Source organism: Haliotis rufescens, unplaced genomic scaffold (genome assembly GCF_023055435.1).
Source record: "Haliotis rufescens isolate VD_foot unplaced genomic scaffold, xgHalRufe1.0.p SCAF_4, whole genome shotgun sequence".
NCBI classification, from domain to species: Eukaryota; Metazoa; Mollusca; class Gastropoda; order Lepetellida; family Haliotidae; genus Haliotis; species Haliotis rufescens.
Genome location: NW_025964112.1, coordinates 40,078,899 through 40,104,257, shown reverse-complemented (window position 1 = coordinate 40,104,257; position 25,359 = coordinate 40,078,899). Strand labels below are relative to the sequence as shown.

Below are 25,359 nucleotides of genomic sequence, written 5' to 3'. Positions count from 1 at the left end.
AGTTGGGGCTATATCTACACAGCCTTGGTGGGGTGTTACTCCTGATAGTTGGGGCTATATCTACACAGCCTTGGTGGGGTGTTACACCTGATAGTTGGGGCCATATCTACACAGCCTGGGTGGGGTGTTACGCCTGATAGGTGGGACTATATCTAAACAGCCTGGGTGGGGTGTTACGCCTGATATGTGGGACTATATCTACACAGCCTTGGTGGGGTGTTACGCCTGATAGTTGGGGCTATATCTACACAGCCTGGAAGGGGTGTTACTCCTGATAGTTGGGGCTATATCTACACAGCCTGGGTGTGGTGTTACGCCTGATAGTTGGGGCTATATCTACACAGCCTGGGTAGGGTGTTACGCCTGATAGGTGGGACTATATCTACACAGCCTGGGTGTGGTGTTACGCCTGATAGTTGGGGCTATATCTACACAGCCTTGGTGGGGTATTACGCCTGATAGTTGGGGCTATATCTACACAGCCTGGGTGTGGTGTTACGCCTGATAGCTGGGGCTATATCTACACAGCCTTGGTGGGGTGTTACGCCTGATAGTTGGGGCTATATCTACACAGCCTGGAAGGGGTGTTACTCCTGATAGTTGGGGCTATATCTACACAGCCTTGGTGGGGTGTTACACCTGATAGTTGGGGCTATATCTACACAGCCTGGGTGGGGTATTACGCCTGATAGTTGGGGCTATATCTACACAGCCTTGGTGGGGTATTACGCCTGATAGGTGGGACTATATCTACACAGCCTGGGTGTGGTGTTACGCCTGATAGTTGGGGCTATATCTACACAGCCTTGGTGGGGTGTTACGCCTGATAGTTGGGGCTATATCTACACAGCCTGGGTGTGGTGTTACGCCTGATAGCTGGGGCTATATCTACACAGCCTTGGTGGGGTGTTACGCCTGATAGTTGGGGCTATATCTACACAGCCTGGAAGGGGTGTTACTCCTGATAGTTGGGGCTATATCTACACAGCCTTGGTGGGGTGTTACACCTGATAGTTGGGGCTATATCTACACAGCCTTGGTGGGGTGTTACACCTGATAGTTGGGGCTATATCTACACAGCCTGGGTAGGGTGTTACACCTGATACTTGGGGCCATATCTACACAGCCTGGGTGGGGTGTTACGCCTGATAGTTGGGGCTATATCTACACAGCCTGGGTGGGGTGTTACACCTGATAGTTGGGGCTATATCTACACAGCCTGGGTAGGGTGTTACACCTGATAGTTGGGGCTATATCTACACAGCCTGGGTAGGGTGTTACACCTGATAGTTGGGGCTATATCTACACAGCCTTGGTGGGGTGTCACACCTGATTTCCTTCATGTCACGTTGCTACCCAGGGAACTGCTTCAAACTATTTTATTACTTGAAGACATTTCCGTTGCGCTCACTTGATATCTGTGGGATTATCCGGTTTCTCTTTCGTTTGTTCCCGCACATGCGAAAGACACGAGTAGATTCAATGATTAGACGTGGACTAATCGACTCCCGTCTTTTTAACAAGCCACCTATTACACAGGGGCTGTTGGGTAGCCTTGTTGTGTCGCCTCGAAGACCCGGTTCGATTTCCCATATGGATACACTGGAAACATCCCATGATTCCGGTATCCACCGTCGTGCTATTGCTGGAATAGTGCTAAAAGCACGTTGTCACCTTCTCACTCACCTATACAGAGCAATTATTACAGAGTAGAAGTGGTTTTGTGTGGTTACATCTGATTGGTGGGTTAAGATATGCGTGCTCATCTTAGCGATATCATGTTTTTTTTATCAGTGTTGTATTATTGCTTCCTCGGCATTAAGGGGCTAAAACAAGGACTGGTCGGCTCGGAGTCAGTACACTGTGTCTGAGTGAGGTATTCGTGTTAAACTGTGGCATGGTGGGCTAGCACTATAAAATCGGCATTAGTACGGACTAGTACAAACGGCCACACACACATACACGTGCATACACGTCGCTATATAAATGCAATAATCTTGGACGCAACGTGAAACCCCATTTAACCCCACTTCCTAAAGTCACGCCTCATGTATTGATGCACACGGGCTTCGTGGATCTGTAGTCAAAGGGAGGTAATTCAATTCGTACAGTTGATCCTTAATTTGATGAATGTGTTTGGTCGAGTGATATATGTCAGCCTGTTCCCGGAGCGTTTTAAAACAGTGATACGTACATGCACACATTTACACAGCACATACACGTGTTAATAATCCAGTTCATTACCTTGTGTGATGACAGTTTCACCAATAGATGTTCTCCTTATCATCAGCTACACTTGCTTCATCATCAGCTACACGTGCTTCACCATCAGCTAAACCTGCTTCACCATCAGCTAAACCTGCTTCACCATCAGATAAAGCTGCTTCACCATCAGCTACGCCTATTTCACTATCAGATACATCTGCTTCACCATCAGCTACAACTGTTTCACCATCAGCTACGTCTGCTTCACCATCAGATAAACCTGCTGCACAATCAGCTACAACTGCTTCACCATCAGCTACGCCTGTTTCACTATCAGATACATCTGCTTCACCATCAGCTAAACCTGCTGCACAATCAGCTACAACTGTTTCACCATCAGCTACGTCTGCTTCACCATCAGATAAACCTGCTGCACAATCAGCTACAACTGCTTCACCATCAGCTACGCCTGTTTCACTATCAGATACATCTGCTTCACCATCAGCTAAACCTGCTTCGCCATCAGCTACACCTGCTTCACCATCAGATACACCTGCTGCACAATCAGCTACAACTGCTTCACCATCAGATACACCTGCTTCACCATCAGCTACGCCTGTTTCACTATCAGATACATCTGCTTCACCATCAGCTAAACCTGCTTCGCCATCAGCTACACCTGCTTCACCATCAGATACACCTGCTGCACAATCAGCTACAACTGTTTCACCATCAGCTACAACTGCCTCACCATCAGCTACACCTGCTCCACCATCAGCTACACCTGCTTCACAATCAGATATATCTGGTTCACCATCAACTACGCCTGCTTCACCATCAGATACACCTGCTGCACAATCAGCTTCAACTGTTTCACCATCTGATACACCTGCTTTACCGTTAGCTAAACCTGTTTCGCCATCAGCTACAGCTGCCTCACCATCAGCTACACTTGCTTCACCATCAGAAACACCTGCTTCACCATCAGCTACAGTTGCTTCACCATCAGATACACCTGTTTCACCATCAGCTACACCTGCTTCACCATCGGATACACCTGCTTCACCGTCAGCTACACCTCTTCACCATCAGCTACAGCTGCCTCACCATCAGCTACACTTGCTTCACCATCAGATACAGTTGCTTAACCATCAGATACACCTGCTTCACCATCAGCTACAGCTGCTTCACCATCAACAACACCTGCTGCATCATTGGGAGGGGGCACGGGTGGCCCAGTCGTCTAAGGCGCTACAATTCGCTGTGCAGAGTTGCGTCCCTTGGGTTCACCAGAAAACTATGATTGTGGGTTCGAATCCCGGTTCACCCCGATTATGTTTCTAGGTTTGTCAGCACCATACCCGTGCTCGTGGGTTTCACCAATGTGATAAACGTCTAAGACCTGCATCACCATCATAATATCATATTATATGGATACTTGTACTACTAAAGTGTTACGTACTGTGCTCTGATGGGTGGCGACAAGGGATGTAACCGCCTCTGTGGTTTGTTGGATACAGCGTCCGCCCGGACAGCGGAAGGTCCGGGGTTCGATACCCTGGCCGCGTCATACCAAAAGACGTTAAAAGATGGTACTTGTTTTTACAAGCGTGGCGCCATGCATTTCAAGGAGATAAAACAAAGACTGGTCGACTCGGAGACAGTATACTGTGTCTGAATGCGGTATCCATGTTAAACTGCTGCATGGTATCTCAGTGGGCTAGCAGTTTATAACAGTTATAATTATTGGGGACTAGCACAAGCAGAAACAATCACATACGTGCATGCACGTCGTGGCAAGTGCAATAATCATTTTATTGCACTTCAAAGAACGATTTTTTTAAGCGGTGTAAGGGAAGCAACTCTGCGAACGAAAACGGAAGTCAGTAAAGTCACGTGATACAACAAGTAAACATGGATGCAACTCCAAAGGCCAAGTTTGATGCTGCTGTCAAAGTTATACGATCATTGCCGAAAAATGGTAAGCAAAAAAAAGGTTTGCGCTGTCGTGAATGATAAAGAACGACATTTGCATTGCTAGTGCTTCTCGACAAAACGTTTGGTGAACCCGGTGTGTGGTAGTTTTAGCATGTCGGACAATCTCAAGTCACAAGTGACAATGTTATGCCCCATCTCGGTGTGTAAGATTAGATTATCAAAGCATGCTATCTTTACCTATGGTTGACATACTTGATGATGCACATTCTAAGACAACTCGAACATTTGATGCATTAGTAGCCAGCTTGTGTCAGCTGATATTATATGTCTGAATCTTTCGTATCCATACAGTTAAAAAAACTGGTCAGAACAAGAAGCGACTAGATTAGTAGATAATGTCAAACTGGCGGAACGTTTTAATCGATTTCCATTATACCCCAAAGAGAGGGAATCAAAACAGTGAAATTGAACTTTCCAGTCAACTAACTGTACCCGTTATATACAGCACATGACACATGATCCTGGGCATCTTATGCAAATTGCAATGTTTTATGTTATCTTGAGAAACACTTTCATTATAATCAGTAAGAATATGTTTATCCATATTGTATCTACTATGGCAGTCTGTGACTTCTGACACTAGTCCAAAGCCCAAGTCTAGTAAAATTTGTATCTGGTGAAGGAAGATCCATATACTAAGACAAAAATCCAAACTAAAAGTCATGTGTTAAATGTCTCCTGTTGTAACACAAGGTGAAATGCAGAGAGACAGAGGGAGCGATATTACAGCTATTTGGCAGTGGTCTGTAAATAATCAAGTCTGGACCAGGCAATCGAGTGATTGATATCATGAGCATCGATCCACACAATTGGGATACGATGACATGCATCAACCAAGTCAGCGAGCCTGACCACCCGATCCCGTTAGTGACTTCTTAGGACAAGGTGAGGTGAAATGGGGTTTAACGTCGCGTCCAAGATTATTGCACTTATATAGCGACGTGCATGCACGTGTATGTGTGTGTGTGTGTGTGTGTGTGTGGCTGCTTGTACTTGTCTTGACTGATGCCGATTTATAGTGCTAGCCCACTGAGATACCATGCCGCAGTTTAACATGAATACCCCACTCAGACACAGTATACTGACTGCGAGCCGACCAGTCCTTGATTTATCCCCTTAATGCCGAGCGCCAGACAGGGTAACAACAAGTAACATCTTTTGTTATGACGCGGCTGGGGATCGAACCCTGGACCTTCCGCTCCCCGGGCAGACGCTCTACCATTAGACCACGGAGGTAGTCCTTAGGACAAGCATCGGATACTGAAGACTATGCATTGATACATATACACATCGAATACATACGCTGATATACACCGACTTGTCATCACATGCATACATCATGTACATGATGTACATTCAACGAAATATTTTTTTAGAAATATATTTGTTTTTCATTGTCCCCTATTCTGTTATCTTAGGTTCTTTCCAACCTTCCCATGAGATGATGCTGAGATTTTATGGCTTCTACAAGCAAGCCACAGAAGGCCCATGCACTGATGTCAAGCCAAGCTTCTGGGATCTTGTCAAGAAGGCAAAATGGTTAGTATATACATGACATATATTTTGCGACCTGTGAAGATTCCAGGGTAGAATAGGTCTTCAGCAACCCATGCTTGCCATTAAAGGTGACTATGCTTGTCGTAAAAGGCGACTAACGGGATCGGGTGGTCAGGCTCGCTGACTTGGTTGATGCATGTCATCGATCCCAATTGCGTGGATCGATACTCATGATATTAATCACTGGATTGTCTGGTCCAGACTCGATTGTTTACAGGCGCCGTCATATAGCTGGAATATTGCTGAGGGTGGCGTTAAACAACAAACCAAACCAAACCAAAAAAAACCATATATTTTGCAGGGCTCCAGATAATTGGTTCAGTCATTGAGTGTTTACTCAAAATTATCATTCATATCTGGTATTGACAGTTTTGGGTATTCAACGTGTTCAATATCTTTTTACTCCACTGGTTCCAGTCTAGTGGTTTTTTTACACAAATGAGTAGACATTATTTAACATTAGAGTCATACCTTGTTGTGTCGAACTCGTGGGAGTCTAGAAAATAGTTTGAGTTATCCGGGATTCGAGACAACCAACTAAGTGAATTTTTGAATTTTTTAGATTATTAGGTCCAGACACAACAATAGATTTTAAAGCAAATGTAAATTTCAGTGCAAAGGCTGGTTGTGATGGGGGCAGCGACTCCGATGCATCATAAACACTGTCCCCATCTAGATTGAAAGTCATATTTTGAATACACTGTAATAGATTTCACTCGCATAATGTTAACCTGTTTTACTCTCAGTTTTCACATGTCATGGGGACTCACGTGAGAACACTTAAGTAACTTGCTGCCTATGTATATACAGTGATCAGCTTGGACCATTGATGTGGAGTGTCAATTGCAGCGAGGTCAGTTACTGTATTCGACATAATAAGCGCCCAGGGCGCTCTCAAAATTAGAAATAGGGGTCTCTTACTAGTCTTAGTCTTATTAGAATATTATTTTTGGTGAAAAAAGTTGAAAGATAAATTTCATGGTTTATGATGACAGCCTGAAATGTTTATGTACGACAGATATATTTATCCAGAATTTATTTGCCCATAGTAAAGGGCGCATATAACACAGGAGTGTGTATTATACGCGAATAAATAAGTCTTGGGTACATTGACCAATCGGAAGGGGTGCTAGTTGGGATTGTTCACTAGCCAATATATATTAGCAAATGTCGCCGTGGACGCTTATTAGAGCGGGGCACTTATTAAGTTGAATACAGTAATTGTGTGAGAAGTGAGTTGAACATGTTGAAAGGGGAAAGTTTGGTGAATGTAGGGGTGTGGACGTTATTTTGAACTGTTCGAGTCATCAGGGGAATTTTAACTTTATTTGGATACTTGGGACTCCTGAATGAGTTCGAGACATCCGGGAATTCAACACATCCAGTTCGACGGATCCAAGTATAAATGATGATAGATATAGTAAATATAGTTCTGACTTTTAATTTGTATAATTTGTTTGTGTGTTGTCCCAAGTGTGTGACATGTCACATAAACTCACAACAGTGATATACATGTTAAAGTAACCATGGTAACAATAAGCCATACGAACACCTTTTCTATGCATTATTCACTGCAGTAGGATTCATGTATGTGTGGTGCCTGCATTTGATCAGTAATAAGAGATCTGTAAAGAAATATTAGTACGCAAGTTAAAAGGGATACACTGTATAATTATGCGGAGTGTTAGTTTTACCATGTTTACTATTGGTTTCTTAATATATGTATTTGTATGTAAGAGACTTAAACGCAGCTTATCTGGACCTCTGATTTTGGAGTTCAGTATTGATTTGTTTTGATCATGTTGATGAGGTTACCAAGTTAACCAGCTGGTGGAGCCATGGCAAATGTACTCTTCACTTTTCACTTATCTTACAATATTAGGATTTGCTAATTATAAACCTACTTCCATCACGTCTACGTATGACAGGGGGTAATTTGTTTTCACTTTGTCTAAGACTAAAGCCAACAATCTCTGGCCTCCAGTACGAACCCTGATTCTACTGGTAAGCAGGGTAAGTTGAATTGTGACCGTACCATTTTGAAGAAAGGGGTAGTGGGTGGTCTACAACAAGTAGTCATGGATATATGCATGTCCTTGGATAACAACGAGTTCTAGTGGTGAATTTAATAGCAAATAATAGTACGTGCTGATAATTTGCATATACAACCATGGAGAAGTATCGTGACAAGGAAGGGATTTCGTTTGCTGTAAAAATGGAATACTTATTTTACCTTAGAGAGCAATAATGAATAGTTTCATGTCAAATGCCAGATGTCATTCAGCAAATGATTGTGAAGGTTGAGTCCTCAACGAAGTGATATACTCCTTCATTAATCCCATGTGATTGTTTATGGGGTTTCAGCATACTGTAAATGTTATATGGGATAAAACAGTATGTCTGTCTAAGCTACAGATAAGCTGTGTATTTGCATAAAATACTCCGAAAAATAATCAAAACCCAATTACTTTCAATCATCTTGGGTGCAAAAACGCGTGCATTGAAGGAAAAACTCAAAAGTATAAAAAAAAGCACGCGTAAATACCCAATGAAGCTTTTTTAGCATGCGTACAACAGAGCTAATTTCCGAAACACAAATATGAGTTAATTTACTTTCTGAGTCAAGCCTATACATTTAGAACAGTTATATACAGTAAAGTCCCGTCAATCCGACATCGATGGTTGCATATGATTATGTCGGATTAACGAGTATGTCGGATAAACGAAATTAAGTAGTATCGACGTTGGTGATCTATAATCGGACAACTACTCGATAGATAAGGATTCAAACACGTAATAAAAAATATAAAATAAATATTCAGATTGTTATGTTACATTGTTGGCGGAATTTGTTTTCTTATCATGCAACCTCTAAAGTTTAACACAAAACAACTGTTACGGACTGTATGACTTATTCAAAATACTTTATAAAGCATAGTCTGGAATGGAAGTCGCAACTTTGAAACTGGTACCCAAAGCTTAAGAAAGCTGCTTTCTAAGTAGCTAACGTCGACTTCCTGTCAGTCATTTCATTGGTAGGTCATAGTTCGTGAAAGGTTGTTCTGACGTGACCTGTAATGGGATGTCTAAGTCGATAGCGAGAACTTGTATCTGATTTGAATAAGATTGAGGTAATCTAAGCATGTGACCAGCCGATTCGTCTCGCATCAAAACACGGGCTGTGTACTCACGGGCAGATGACCACGGAGTACGCTGATCACTGCGTCGGATTAACGAGACTGATTAATGAGTGATTTCGGGAATTTGTTGCAAATTGGGTGTGTCGGATTCGGAGTGTGAGACTGTCGGGTTAACAGGTTTAAATAACACTGATTTAATCGGTTCCCATCATTAGTGTTGGATAAAGCCGATTGTTGGATTAACGAGACTTGACTGTACATCTAAAACATTATTTTTTAAAATCTTAAAATGTTCGCTAATTTTGGGACAAACCCAATAGAGTGATGAATAGATGAGTGAAATAATATTGGTGACCCAATGAAAAATGTGATAACCCTATTAAAATAGAAACCCTAGAGTAAAAATTCAATTGCACAAAAAATGATCTGGAGCTCTGCTGTCTTGTAAAAATGGTAAAGTGAGTGAGTGAGTATGGTTTTACGCTGCTTTTAAACAATGGTCCAGCAATATCAGAGCGAGGAACCCCACATGTGGGCTTCACACATTGTACCCATGTCGGGAATCAAACCTGGGTCTTCAAAATAATGAGCGAAGGCTTGAACCACTGGGCTACCCCACTGGCCCTAAATATTGTAAAGTGTGGTAAGCTCAGCTTGAAATGATACATGTGGTAACACTAATTCATGCTGAAAAAATGTCTAGTGGACCAAAATATTTTGTTTTTTGTACCATGTTGACACCAAGTTCTGTCTTCTATCCAGGGAAGCATGGAACAAGCTTGGGGATATGCCAAGAGAAGAGGCCATGTTGAAATATGTGGACGCACTGAAAGTTGTGAGTAACTTTACTTAGTGTTCAGTAGTCTTGACAATCACCTTGCCTTTTGTTACAGAACTGCTTGGCCATGTTGATGGGTAGCATGGTTATCATGGTCTGTGTGCTTGCTTCAGTCTTTGTGTATTTGTTAGTTTGTTGTTTAAAGCCACACTCAGCAATATTATATATGTGTGACAGCTGTCTGTAAATCTGGAACAGACAATCCAGCAATAGACATCTTGAGCATTGATCCACGCTTTTGGGATACGATCACATGAATCAACCAAGTCAGCAAGCCTGACCACCCGATCCCATTAATCGCTTCTTACTACAAGCGGGGGCACGGGTGTGCAGGGTTGCGTCCCTTGGGTACGCCAGAAACCTATGATTGTGGGTTCGAAACCTGGTTCGGCCTGATTATGTTTCTAGGTTTGTCAGCACCATACCCATGCTTGTGGGTTTCACCGAAGTGGTAAACGTCTGAGACCTGCATCACTTCGGGCTTTCCTCCCACATTAAGCTGACGCGCCGTGATATAACTGGAATAATGTTAAAAGCGGCGTTAAACCCAACTCACTCACTCATACTACAAGCATAGTCACCTCTTATGGCTGGGTTGCTGAAGACCTATACTCCACCCGAATCACAGGTCCCTGCTTCAGTCAACAAGGCCAGGTATGGTTCTGTATGTTCATACAGTGTGAGATCATGGTGATGCTTGTACTTAGTTATAGCTAAAGTAAGTGTTGGATATGGTGGCAATAATATCAATGTGTTCAGTTGCTCCTTGTCCTGATTATGAAACAGCCAGACATGATAAATGTTTTTCAAATTTCTCATGGGTGGTCCCACTACAAGTTGATGCTTGGTATATTATGTTCACTTGTCATATATTATGGAATATTATGGAGACGAGTTACAAGTCAGGACCAGTAGAGATTACGATATGTGCCAGATACCATTTATCTTATAAGTAAAATCACCTTAGATCATCAAGACAATGCCTCAGACTAAGTGCTTGTTTGACCTTTGATCTTCAAGACAATGCCTTAGACTGTGTACTTGTTTCAGCTCAGGTCACTGAGTTTGGGTTGTATACTGAGAATGAAAACCAAGTGCACACTGATCCATTGCCCAGGCTAATAATAATGTTCATTTGAGTGGAATAACTCATTATGAGTGGACATTATTATTATTATTAGTAGTAGTAGTAGTAAGGTAGTAGTACTAGTAGTTGTTGTAGTAGTAGTAGTAGTAGTAGTACTAGTAGTTGTTGTAGTAGTAGTAGTAGTAGTAGTAGTAGTAGTAGTAGTAGTAGTAGTAGTAGTATATGCCTCAAGACTAGAATGATTTCAATCCTTGCTGAATGTGTGCTTGTCTCACCTTAGATCATTGAGACGATGCCCCAGACTCAGATGGTGGCCGACTTCATGGACACGCTGGGGAACTTCTACGAACTGGTGGATGACAAGTCTCCTATAGGCAGTGCCATCAACAGCAGCTCACTGAGGTCGTCACCGGAGCGGGAGGAGGGCAAAGCGTTGATGGTGACGGACAAGTCATCTCCAGACGGGGAGGATGTGGTCCCACAGGTCAATGGAGACATAAGTGGTGGGTGTGGCACGCAATACATTTCTTGATTGAAACAAATCCATTGCGGAAACCATAGCAAGTACTGTTTTTGTCATGTCATATGTTTTGTAGCCAAATGTGCAGCAAGCAGGTGTATGTAGTAAAATGGTCTTTCATTTTAGAAGTCAAAACCGCTGTAACTTTTGATAACTCGAGAAATCATAAATATCACCGAACTGCTATATCATGTATCTTTGCATATCGGAAATGACTTATAACTATTATATTTAAGTGTCTGTGTGTCACAAAATGATGTACAATCTTATATATCATGTATACATGTATATCAAGCATGTCAAGTCTGAAATATAGTGACAATTATATGGATGATAGGCTTATATAAGATAGCTATGCCATAAATTGCAAAGAACAATGACAAACGAAGCATGGTTTATTTTACGATCAAACATTGTTCTATGATGTCATCATTTCTGGAGATTCGAACATGCGCTCACAACTTGATGACATCGTGTATTGGAAGATGTTATTTTTTAGAGGGAATTGTCTAGTGAGTTGTTCCCCATAGATTTAGCTTGGTAACGCAGTTAAACGCAGTGGCCGAACGATCACATCCAAACGTGGGAGAGATGTAACAATCCGTATTGGGAGAAATCATACAAATAATAGACATTAGGATTGTTAGAATATGTGGAAAATAACAAAACCAGACCCATCTGTTAAAAAAATGGACTTGTCCGACATTTCCGAGGTTGGGTTCTATTCACGGATCCATCATTATTAAAATATATGTTAAAGAATTTAAAGCTTGTTAATTTTATCATCATCCTTAAAAAGGCTGTACATTAATATGTTGATATCTAATATAAGAAATAAATCATTTGTGGTCAATGTTTATCATACAATGAACCACTCAGGGTTTATACTCCCTGCAGTGTTTTATTGTACGATAAACAACTCCGCCCTGAGTAGTTTATTCTCTCTGCAGTGTTTTATTGTACGATAAACAGCTCCCACTCGTCATATATTTCTTAAGCATGTGATAAGACATGCCAGGCTATAAAAGCCAATTCTCTATGCTTTTAGCATATTGTGAAACACCTTTGTAAGTCTTTTGTTACATTGTATATGCAATGAATATTTTTAAAAATAAATTGAACAAATTTAAAAAAAATGATTCAGCATGGAAATTGGAATGAACATGATATATCAGAATTTTATGAAAAGAACAGGTTTGCAATCAAATGGTATATTTGTTCAATATGTTTTTAAAAGGTTTAAGATGCTCTTATGTGAAAAGAAAATACATCACACTCTTTTTTGCATGAATATGAAGTTCCTGACACTGATAACCAAGCTATTGTTTAATACTGACGTGCTAAAAGTTCTTTGTTTGTATGAAGTGTTGAACATCTGATGCAGATACGTCAGATACCAACCACTCAGCGCTTGTGGAGGAAGCGTTATCGCGGGCAGGCGTAGGCGTTGGAGAGCCCGCTGTGGAGGAAGCATTGTCACAGGCAGGCCCAGTTGGTGGAGAGTCCGTAGAGACCGATACCTGCCAGATCTATGTGAAATCACTTGACCAAAATGAAAATGTCAACAGCAGCAAGCAGGATGGTATGGCAAATTCCAAACTCTTTGTTTATGAAAAAAAAAACCAGTAGGAAAACAGTTATTTTCATATTTATCAACCTGTGATAATTTTTTGATGCAGTATTAACATGGCTCAAGGGAGAACTTTCAGATCTATTTGTGTTCTGTTTAGTGAATAAAGGGGGGTAACTGTGATGCAGAAATGAAACACATTTGTCTCCCTTTGGTCAGTTTTGCTCTGAATGTTTTCTCACTTTACATTACTCCAAACACTAAAAGTCAGGGTGACCCCTTGTTTATGTGGCTTTCAATTGGCCAATCTCCATAACTGTGTATCATTCACACAAATTTTGTTTGTTTGTTTGTTGTTTACGCCCCACTCAGCAATGTCTGTGTACTTAGCAGTATTCCAACTATATGACAGCGGTATGTAAATAATCGAGTCTGGACCAGACAATCCAGTAATTTAAATTATTAGCATTGATCCACATAAATGGGATATGATGACATGCGTCAACCAAGTCATCGGGCTTGACCACCCAATCCCATTATACGACAAGCATAGTCGCCTTTTACGGCAAGCATGGGTTGCTGAAGACATATTCCGACCAGGATCTTTACGGGTTATTCGCACAAGTAGAGCATTTCAGACCTGTTATAAAACATTTCATGCCCTTTTTCTTTATCAAAGAAATGAAAACTCAACTTGGGAAAGACATATAGAGTCTAGTATGTTTCACAGTAATTGTATTTATTTCATTCTGAAATAAGAGAAAATAGACAGTTGCCAGGAATTAGTGAAGCGCTCACTTATTGGTGAGAACAGTGCACAGGGTGTGCCAGGTCATGTAATGTGCATTCAGTGACTTTGTCCAACTACGCGAAAAGATGTGTATTGCAGTCGGAATAAGAAATCCACATTTTCAAGAGGCCACCTTGACTAATTAATACACAGTCACACAGTTAAGTTGCTTAGAATGAGTTGCTTTCACTGTACTATATGATGAGTCTGGGTTAGAATTGGTCTTCAGCAGTGTGAGCTTGTCGTGAGAGGCGACTAACGGGATCCGGTGGTCAGACTAGCTGACTTGTTTCATGCATGTCATCGATCCCAATTGCATGAAGATCTGGGTTAGAATTGGTCTTCAGCAACCCATGCTTGTCGTGAGAGGCGACTAACAGGCGGTGGTCAGACTAGCTGACTTGTTTGATTCATGTCATCGTATCCCAATTGCCTACTTCAATGCTCATGATATCAATCACTCGATTGTGATCATAGTAGGCCTGGTACATTTATTGCTTAACAAATGTTAATTGGTTGCAGCGTTAACACAACAAGGAAAAATTAAGGTTAGATGAGCACAATGTTATGTTCACAGGCGAGGACGACGAGCAGCCACTGACCAACGGCATGGGGGGAGAGGGACAGAGAGTGACCAATCATGTGAACAGCGAGACTGAGAGTGACAGTGAGGAGTTTTGTGACACATCAGACGAACCTGTTCTGGTAACAAAGCTTCTGTATATTTTTTTTTTCTGTTAACAACTCCTGTATACTTAGTTGTTATTGTAACCATGGTAACACAACCTCTGTATATTCAACTGTTCAGGTAACTATGGTAACACAACCCATGTATATTCAATTTTTCTGGTAACCATGGTAACACAACCTCTGTATATTCAACTGTTCAGGTAACCATTGTAACACAACCCCTGTATATTCAACTGTTCAGGTAACCATTGTAACACAACCCCTGTATATTCAACTGTTCAGGTAACCATTGTAACACAACCCCTGTATATTCAACTGTTCAGGTGACAGTGGTAGCAAAATTCAGCACATACAGCCATGAATACAGTGACACGAGGTGACGTGTCAAGTAGCTTTTACAATTAATAAGACTTCATTGATGTTGTCACTAAAACATAGGAAACATAAATACTTGACAACACGCTTTGCATTACACAGTGTGACACTTCATGTTGCACATTTTGCATGACATCAATACTGTTATGTACTGTTACCCTCTTAGTTTTAGAGGTATGTATGCAATCATTGTCAAAATATATATGTGAATGGAACTTTACAAATGTAAAACTTTGAAATCCAGGTGCCTTTTGTCTGTTTAAAGTTGATTTGTGTGAGTTATCAATGAAGAGCTACTCTAAGTACATTCGTCAGTAGATTCGTCAGTAGACCCAGGAAGATTCGGGGTGGATTAGGTCTTCATCAACCCATGCTTGCCGTAAAAGGCGACTATGCTTGTTGTAAGAGGCGACTAACGGGGTCGGGTGGTCAGGCTTGCGGACTTGGTTGATGCATGTCATCGTATCCCAATTTCATGGGTCGATGCTCATGAAGTCAATCACTGGCTTGTCTGGTCCATACTCGATTATTTATGGACTGCCGTCATATAGATGAAATATTGCTGAGTGCGGCGTTTAACAACAAACCAACAGTTATATAATCCCTATCTGCTTAATTCATGCTGTTTATCATTTATAAAGGTGAATGTTCCTCGAAGGGAAACTCGTCTCAGTGCTTCTACCCCTCTCAACAAGGCCGGGAACCATGTGCGCTTCAGTGAGACCAACATTGTCCACACTGAGGTGGAGGTACACTCGGGCCGAGTGTCACCCATAGAACCTGATTCAGGACCGGCAGGACTGGAGGCAGCCACAATGCCGGGAACATATTCCTATGGCCAGCAGCGTCAGCACCTCTCTGAGAGTATGTTTGTGAATGCCCCATCTCAGGACTCTATGAACATCTCGGCCACAAGCCAGATGAGTCTCGGTCGAGGTAGACTCGAGCAAGATTTCAGTGAAGATAGTGTAATATCATCTGACCTCAATCAGTCCAGCAGCGAGACAGCACAGATGAGAGGAGGTGGAGATACACAGCAGGGACGACAGGGGGGCTACCAGCCTTTGGACAGGGGACAGGCCGGGACCGCAGCTGGCAGCAGAGGTAGGGGATGTAGGGTAGTGTACTCATGTGTCTAGGGGTAGTAGGAGGGCTACCTGCTGTTGGTAGGGGCGGTCGGGTAGCCTAGTGGTTAAAGCGTTCGCTCGTCACGGGTACAATGTGTTAAGCCCATTTCTCGTGTCCCCCGCCGTGATATTGCTGGAATATTGCTAAAAGCGGCGTAAAACCATACTCACTCACTCACTCACCTGCCGTTGGACAGGGGACAGGCCGGGACCACAGGTGGCAGGCCGGGACCACAGGTGGCAGAAGAGGTAGGGGATCTAGGGTAGTGTAGTCATGTGTCTAGTGGTAGTAGGAGGGCTACCTGCCATTGGACAGGGACAGGCTGGGACCGCAGGTGGCAGCAGAGGTATGTGATTTGGGGTAGTGTACAAATGTGTCCTGGGGTAGTAGGAGGGCTACCAGCCTTTGGACAGGGGACAAGCCAGGGCCATTGTGGCTGCAGAGGTCGGGGCTATTTTGAAAGTGCATGTATGTGGGGGTTGTAAAATGGGGGTCACCAGGCTTTAGACAGGGGTCAGGCTTGGGCCACTCTGCTTTGGGAAACTGATAGTATTTTCATTGCACAACTTGAAATTATTCAGATAAAAGGAGGGTTTTTCTTAAAGGTGTCAAGTGTGAAAAACACCATTTGCAGTAATTATGCATGACTTGACTTAACATAGTTATTAGGAGTTTGTATACATTAAGCGATACCGAAAGTGTGATTGTAAACAATTGATTACACTTGATGTGTGGATGTGTCTCTGAACACAGTTTCAACATGTGTCTCCAGAAGGTGTAGAAAGCAGACATAAAATCATTCTTTCTACAGAGTGAGCCAAGACATCAGTGCTTCAACTTTAACTTTTTTGTGTTGCAGGTTCGAACTCAGGGTCAGGAAGTGGAAGTCGACGGGGGTTGTTTTCTGGATCAGGCGGGGGTGGTCGTCGAGGTGATAGCGACCCCAAGAACCCGGGGGATGTAAATGAACACATTGCCATCGCCATGGTGAGGCTGCAGCAAGACATGAGTGGTGTGTTGTCTCGACTCAGCTCACTGGAGACACTGTCCAGGCACAAGGCTGAGGTAGGTTGTGAAACATGGTGGCTCTCTTCACAGACACTGCTTTTGATTGCAGCAATAGAAATTGGCACAAGTCCTACTGTCCTTCCCAAACTGCCCATGTTAAAAGGTCTCATAAGTTGCCATTTTGGGATTTTGCTGTGCGTTATCTTTGTATGGACTAAAAATGTTAGCTTCTATTGCTGGATTGGTCAGAATGCTTGACCACAGTCCAAGAGTTTGTTCTGGAAGATAATGAGACTTTCATTTCATGCTTGATCCATGCCCTCTTTGCCATGGTGAACCGAGATTAGGTTGATTAGATCAGACATATCCATTTCTTGATTTACATATTTCTTTCTGAGCCTTTTTGATCGGTAGGTGGGAAAAGAAATATAGAAATTGCAGATTTTTCTTCTGCAAACAGATATCAGAACATGTTGCTATATTTGTTGTTTTGACTAAATTGATCCCATTGTTGCAGATTTACATGTTGATTGATCAATGTATTTTAAAATGAAGATTAATGAAATGAATTTTTTTACCTTTTTAAGGGTTTGGGGTCCATAAACAAATCCAAAGAAAAAGTATCCCCTTATGGTGTAAAACGCTGTTTAGTCTTTCAGTAATGTGTGTAGCATAACAACAGTTTGGAGGTTGGAACACATGCAAGATTAGAGTAGTTGTTCAGCTAGTATGATAGTAGTTGCAGGGATAGACATGGAGCGTTGTCTATGAGTGCCACATGGCACACTCATCAATATTTAGGTTCGTCGGGGGGGTTACGTGTGCCAACAAGAAGGATATTTTTCAATGCAGAAAAAATTTAAGTTGTTTGAAATTCTGTTTATTAAGCTTGTTTTACATGTTTGTCCAATATACTCGTAGTATGAAAGTTCATTTATCACTGGTTTCACATGATAGAACTTGTTACAGTGTATTCTAATTATAAATGTGATTCCTAAGTGTACCTTCAGACACCAGGATCTTATTTCAGCATTGCCATTGGCACTTAAGTACGAGTAATGTCAAACCCTGAGTTGTGTGTCAAACCCTGAGTTGTGTGTGGTTTCTTGTGGATTTTCTTTTACTGTAAGTTCATGTTCCATGCACAATGGCTATATTTCTGAGAATGATGATGACAGGTAATTTTGTGTTCATTTCAGGAAGAGGTACAGAGGAGAAGGTCGGCCAGGGTGAGTCTTAACTAGGAACATTTGAGATAGGATGACAACCGTCACCATGTTACCAACTCTATGGTCTAGTGGTAGAGAGTCTGCCCAGTGAGTGGAAGGTTGGTGGTTCGAACCTTGACCACGTCATACCAAAAGACGTTGAAAGATAAAACTTGTTTTTACCCTCCTTGGCGCTCGGGATTAAGGGGATAAAATAAGGACTGGTTGGCTCGGAGTCAATATACTGTGTCTGAGTTTGGTATTCATATCAAACTGTGGCATGGTCTCTCAGTTGGCAACAAAACCTGCATGATTCCAGACCAGGGCACTTAATGCGATGAATAAAGTTATAATTTCTAGATGGTGTGGGGTCCTGTGATGTTTCTACATGCATACATGCTAAATGGACTTTTATTTCAGAGACCCAGCTGGTGGCCATTCCCCGATCTGTCTGTGAAAAGTACTGCTTTCATCGTTCTATGGCCCTTCATTGCTCACTTTCTTATCAACGTGCTCTTCAAGAGGAAAAGGTAGATTTCAAGTCTGGTCTCCATTTGTGAAATATTTGCACTTTTGGGTATCGATTTTACAGTTGTTGATGTTGTGGATGATGTAGACACAGATATTGTTGTAGATGATGTAGGTGTAGACTTTTGCAGTTGTACATGATGTATTTGGAGACGGTGCAGTTTTAAGTGGTGTGTCAGTCATGATAGATGCCATAATTCCTGCTGAAGGGCCATGTACATGGTTTGATAACACCAATGTGTCAATGGAGAGTAACATAACCAAATATTTCCCAGATTGCGTTTGATCAAGCACCAGAATATTTCTTGCCAAATCAGTTGATTCTCTGAACAGATTATCTGATAGACAACTTAAAAGTTTAGTGCATGACCTCTATAAGAGCAAGCACATTTAGATTGTCATGTTGAACATGCTACAGTCCATGAGTTTGCATGGATATCTACATTTAGATTGTCATGTTGAACATGCTACAGTCCATGAGTTTCCTTAGATATCTACATTTAGACATACCAGTGACTTGGTTCTGATATAATGTCTTCCTATTTCAGGAGATCCCTGCAGTGAGGACAAGTCTTGGCTGTGGAGGACCAGCGTGAATGATAGCAACTGTATGAGATTTGTGTACATTGACAATGTTTTATATACAACTTTCAAGTTTTAGGAGACAACATTGAAAAACGATTCAGACGTAAGGTTTGGGTGTTTAGTATGTATTGTGAATGTCAAGTGATGTAATATTTTGAGTTTACTTGAAATGACTTTGAGTGATCATCTATCACAGCATTTCCGACCATTTGTAAAATTCCCTATTTTATGAGACAAAATGCATTCAGATTTAGATTTTGTCACAGATACATTCCAAGTAGTTTCTACATTGACAACCAAAGCAAAATAGTTTTGATTCTCAGACATCCATATATATATATATACTCTGTGTGTGTGTGTGTATGTATATATATATATATATATATATATATATATATATATATATATATACTAAAAATATACTACTCAAAAGAATGTAAAGAACACAGACATGACAGATTAACAATAGTAATTTAAAGGAATCGGGTGTTCTTTAACCTCTATTGTGTAGTATATCATGGTGATGAAATCATTTTGTTTCACAGTGGGATAGCCTTGTGGTTGAAGGTTTTCTTGTCACGCCCAAAACCCAGGTTCAATTGTCCTCATAGGCATAACATGTGAAGCCTATTTCTGGTGTCCCTTCACCAGCATTAGAAACAAACAGTTTTCGTCCACTAGTCCATATAATTATAACATATACCAAGACCCTTAAAAAGGGCAAATTTCTACTAGTCCTTATGATACCTTACCTATTGGGCAGTTTGGCAAGGACTATAGGACTAGTGCCAATTTCTACCACTGTTCACAGTGATACTGCAGGAATATTCCTATAAACAGTGTCAAACTATATGCAAGCACCATTTCGTATTTAATACTAAACACAAGAGGCTATCCAAAAGTCATAGCTTTTGAATTAACTGTTCTTTGAAACCAGATTTGATATATTTTCAGTTTTGGTTGTAAAGGCTTTATCATTGTAGATGTGCTAATGAGTGTTATGTGCAAATATTATTTGAGGTAAGTGGAATGAATATCTTGCCCTCAGTGCTACAAACAGTGTGTATGTTCAATGGTAAAGATACATGTGTTCAATAATCAGCTGTGATATTACTAGTAGGCTTTACAGTCCATGTACATTTGTACATTAACATGTTTGTTTCCATTGCAAGAATGTACCATTGATTTGTTTTTTTATAAAACGTATGCATAATAAAATATTTTTAGAGATGCTTAGAAGTGCAATCGGGGAAGTGATAAGCTCTGATTTGGACAGGCATGTGGCATTGAAATAAGAGCCTGCGAAAATGTTTGTGTTGACAATGTGCATCATTTTGATGAAATGTTTGCTGTGATTTGATAAGGTGACAGTGTTTTGAAGTAAGCTGTTCTTTGATTGGATTGGATGTGATGTGAAAATTATGTAAGACTTGTACTAGTATGGGCAATTCAGAATCTTTGGAATAATGAACCACTACGAACGACTTTAGCATTTTAGAAAATAATAGCTATCATATCATAACCAGATTTCCAGCTAAAAATTTATTATATATATTTATTAAAAGTTAGAATCTATTGACAATTATAGTACATTTCTGTGCTGTCTATCATGTGTTTTCATGGGATTACCTTTACCATTCAATGAAATATTGTTGGGAGTCATAATGAGAAGAAGTAATTAGCAGTATTAGTGAACGAATGACACCTATTTGTGCAATCGTTTGTGTATGGACATGAGAGAGTGGCATATAGTTCTCAGGGTTGACAGGGATATGCAGTCATCTGTTGATGGAAGTATGTGAGGTGTGTTTTGACTGACAAGCAAACCTGAGATTAAGTCGGTCGTAAGAGGATTAAGGTGAAGAATTATTCATCATGTTTCATAGAGGCCCTCTGTCATGCCAGGATCACTAGTCATGGGTGTTGAAATCTTGTATCAGTTAACATGTCAGCACCATGCACCTGCTTGTGGGTTCCACGAACTTGTCTGACTTTTGTCCACATAAAGCTGATACTTGTGTAGAGGAGGAGCCAGGATTTTGAAAATATATACCCAAGTCACGAGGTGGCTTGGACGAGGGTGCAGTCAACATGTAAGGGGCTGGAAAAGGGGGATGCAGACCCCTGCAGCCCTCCTCTGGGTCCACCTGTGTGTTGGAAGCAGCATTAAACTTTTACCTCACTCACTGATTCTGTTTCATCCTCATAACTTCTGTCAAGGTTCGTGTGAATGAGTTTCTCAAGTATGTAAATGTTTCCATGACTCTTACATCTTGTGAATTATCTAATTCTGGTCTTGATATAAGAGTGTGTTTGTTTGAAAGTTGTTCTTCCATGACAATTGCATGTGTGTTGAGAAACTGTCGAGAAATTGTGAATGTATTACAATCTTTCTATAGATTGACCTAGATTTTCTCACTGTATACCTGTGTGTGTCAACAATCATATTGATGTACATACTTAAGTTGACAATGTGTCTGTTGTACAGGAATATAATTATAAATAATTGAAAAATAAATTTCCATGCCACAAGTGACAAAGTGTTTTTCTTCATTTATTATCCGAAACCATTCCAAATGTCAAGTCATATGATGTCATATGACCAAGTATGTACAACTACTACACTTCTTGCTTGAACCCAAAGTTCAATACAAAAGAATGTTTTTTGGGCTGGTTTAACATTAACAACTTATACCTCATCAATAAGCTGATGGAGTAAAGGTCAAACGTTTCATTATTGGTATATGTCCCTTGCAGGACATGCTTAACCTATTGCAAAGTGGTGACTGGTTATTCTTTGACTGTGATGTTTTATATTTACATCACCATAGGATGGGGTTTCAAATCATGGGCGGATACAGAGGGTGCGCACCCCCCTTTTTATTTCGAAAAAAAATCTTTATTTCTGTATAAATTAACACCAAAGACAATAAATAGATATTAATTGTGCACCCCCTCCCGCTTTTCAAAAAAGCTGTATCCGCCCATGCAAATCATATGGATGTTTGATCTGCCTGGGTGAAACGCTGTATGAGGTAATGATGGCGTCCTACCCCAGCATGACTACCACTGTCACAGTGCCTGCAATTATTTGTGCAAGGTTGAACCCCCTTGGACCCCATAGCAAGCTAGGTTCGTGGGTTCGAATCCCTGATACTGTTTCTATGTTTGTCAGTACCATACCAGTGCCGGTGTTTTTCTCTACCATGGAAAGCAGTATAAGACCTGCCTGTAACTCATTCATGAGTGTCACCTCTGTTTAGGGGACACGGAATCGACCAGACGTCTGAGGTGCCAAAATCCGTTGTGCAGAGTTGCCTCCCTTGGGCATGCCAGAAATCCGGGTTCGCTGGATTATGTTTCTAGGTCAGCATCATACTCTGCTCGTACTCGTGGGTTTCACCAAAGAGGTAAATGTCGAAGACCTGCATGGCTTGGGCTTTCCTCCCACATTAAACTGACACAGCATGATATAAATGGAATACTGTTCAAATCCGACGTCTGGCCCTTGGTCACACCAGAAACCTCTGGTTGTGGGTTCGAATTCCGGTTCGCCCGGATTATGTTTCTAGGTTTGTTAGCACCATACCAGTGCTGGAGGGTTTCAGCGAAGTGGTAAACGTCTGAGACATGCATCACTTCGGGCTTTCCCCCCACATTAAGCTGACACGCCGTGATACTACAGGATTACTGTTAAAAGCGGCGTTAAACACAACTCACTCACTCACTCACTCAAATCAGCGTTAAACCCGACTCAGGAACTCATTCACTCACTTGTGTTGAAGATGGTGGAATGTCGAGACTTACTTATATGTTTTGGAATAGTGTTATGTACCTTCACATTATTCGCCGACTTCAGTTCAGATTGGGACAATGTATTTTAATGTCCATGACTAAATAAGTCAGTGAGTGTGCTTTAACACCATCTTAAACACTCTTCCGGCAGTATAACAAAGAAGACACCTTCAAAGGCTTCCTGTGGCGAACCAGTACCATGTGTCAACTAATTAATCACCACGCGTCATCACCGCCCCACAAGGTAGCTACTAAAGAATAGTCGAAAGGAACATGGATGATCCGATCTCTACACATATTCCTTCATACATTTGTTATCATCGCAGGGGCCACCGGTGGCCCAGTCGCCTAAGGCGCCGCAATTCGCACTGCAGAGTTGCGTCCCTTGGGCACGCCAGAAACCTATGATTGTGGGTTCGAATCCCGGTTCGCCCCGATTATGTTTCTAGGTTTGTTAGCACCATACCAGTGCTCGAGGGTTTCACCGAAGTGGTAAACGTCTGAGACCTGCATCTCTTCAGGCTTTCCCCCCGCACTAAGCTGACACGCCGTGATATTACAGGATTACTGTTAAAAGCGGCGTTAAACACAACTCACTCACTCACTGTTATCATTGCTTGACTGTTGATTATAACCCATGAAAACCACAATCAAACCATAGTACAGTTTGAGTGAATATGACCTGAACGCCGCAGTTTCAACATGGACACCTCATTTAGACACAGTGTACTGACTCCGAGCCGACCAGTCCTTGTTTTAGCCCCTTAATGCCGAGCGCCAGTCAGGGTGACCGTCTTTTTACGTCTTTGGGTATGACCCGGCCGGGATCGGGCACACGCTGAATCCACTAGGATAAGGTCTTGTCGGCTCGGAGTCAGTATACTGTGGTATACTGGGGTATTCAGGTTAAACTGTGAAGTGGTTGTAGTGCAATAATCTGGAACCTCATTTCATGTCACCTCATCTCGCAATAAAGAGATTGTTAACCAATTTTTGTTGTTTTAACGCTGCACTCAGCAATATTCCAACTATATGACGGCGGTTTGTAAATAATCGAGTCTGGACCAGACAGTCCAGTTATTGACATCATGAGCATTGATCTACGCAATTGGGATAAGATGACATGCATCAACCAAGTCAGCGAGCCTGACCACCTGATCCCATTAGTCGACTCTTACGACAAGCATAGTCGCCTTTTACAGCAAACATGGATTGCTGAAGACCAATTCTAACACGGATCTTCACGGGTCTTGGGGAAATGGTATTGTAATGCATTGTCAGTATATTGAGGCAATACAAAAGCAGGTAGAATACAATACCCGGAGAAGTTATCATTACAAACTATGCGTCCTATTGTTAAAAACTATCAGTTTAAGCTATTTCGCAGTGCTTTGTAGCAACTTAATAGGAGCTACATTGACTGTTTTGTCGTTGTTTGGTCATTGTTGATTTATTGAAATATTTTACGTTTAAGGAACTGTGTAAGTTTTACAATTCACCCCTTTTTCACATTCACTGTGTTCGATGTGTGTTCAGATAAGCAGGTCCTTGTTTTTTTATGACTTTTATTTGTTAGCACCGACTGGCGTTGTTGATGAGGGCACGTGCATATTGCAGGTGATGGTCACGCCCACTGCATCACATTGTGGTCATACCCGCGTCACACTGCATCACATTGTGGTCATACCCGCGTTACACTTAATCACACTGTGGTCACCTGTGCTGTAGGTCATGTGACAGCTATCTTGATACGGGGCTTTTGCGACCCCCGTCATATCACCATGTTGAGGTGTTTACACGGATAACATCACGCCTCACACGGCGTCGACTGCTACCATGACATGGCAATGTTACATGCACACGATTAAGGTTATCTCCTGGGCCCACAAAGCAGTCAGCGCTAAGATGATCGTAACTCCCATACTTTAACATAGGCTTACCCTAGTCATAGTGCTAAGATCGCTTTGTGCAAGTGGGCCCTGCAAGGTGCAAAAACGTTGAGTGAGCGAGTACAATTTAACGCCGCTTTGAATAGTGTCACGGCGTCTCAGCTTGATGTGGGAGAAAAGACTGAAGTGATGAACGTATGCCACTTTGGTGAAACCCAGGAGCACGGGTATGGTACTGAGAGACCTAGAAACACAATCATGGCGAATCTGGATCGAACAACTACCACACGTGAAGATCCGGGGAGGAATAGGTCTTCGGCAACCCATGCTTGCCATAAAAGGGGATCGGGTGGTCAGGCTCTCTGACCTGATTGCTACATGTCATCGTGTCCAAATTGCGTGGATCAATGCTCATGATGTCAATCACTGGCTTGTCTGGTCCAGACTC

The 25,359-nt window shown here is 41.7% G+C and overlaps 1 protein-coding gene across 1 annotated transcript; it reads left to right on the top strand.

Annotated features, from left to right (window-relative positions):
• The first annotated feature begins 4,102 nt into the window (after positions 1 to 4,102).
• LOC124118399 (acyl-CoA-binding domain-containing protein 5-like) lies at positions 4,103 to 21,730 on the top strand. Its single transcript, XM_048382026.1, has 11 exons — positions 4,103 to 4,186; positions 5,622 to 5,742; positions 9,663 to 9,735; positions 11,106 to 11,328; positions 12,730 to 12,927; positions 14,283 to 14,410; positions 15,412 to 15,874; positions 16,758 to 16,963; positions 18,106 to 18,135; positions 18,535 to 18,644; positions 19,191 to 21,730. The coding sequence occupies exons 1-11, from the start codon at positions 4,120 to 4,122 to the stop codon at positions 19,204 to 19,206; spliced, it is 1,635 nt and encodes a 544-aa protein (XP_048237983.1). The 5' UTR covers positions 4,103 to 4,119; the 3' UTR covers positions 19,207 to 21,730.
• The last annotated feature ends 3,629 nt before the right edge of the window (positions 21,731 to 25,359 follow it).

Bases quoted from the DNA above. Each gene is read 5' to 3' on its own strand.
- LOC124118399 (XM_048382026.1), top strand. From the start codon at position 4,120: ATGGATGCAACTCCAAAGGCCAAGTTTGATGCTGCTGTCAAAGTTATA. The intron at 5,743-9,662 runs GTTAGTATATAC...TCTTCTATCCAG, and splicing joins CTTGTCAAGAAGGCAAAATG to GGAAGCATGGAACAAGCTTG. The intron at 9,736-11,105 runs GTGAGTAACTTT...GTCTCACCTTAG, and splicing joins ATGTGGACGCACTGAAAGTT to ATCATTGAGACGATGCCCCA.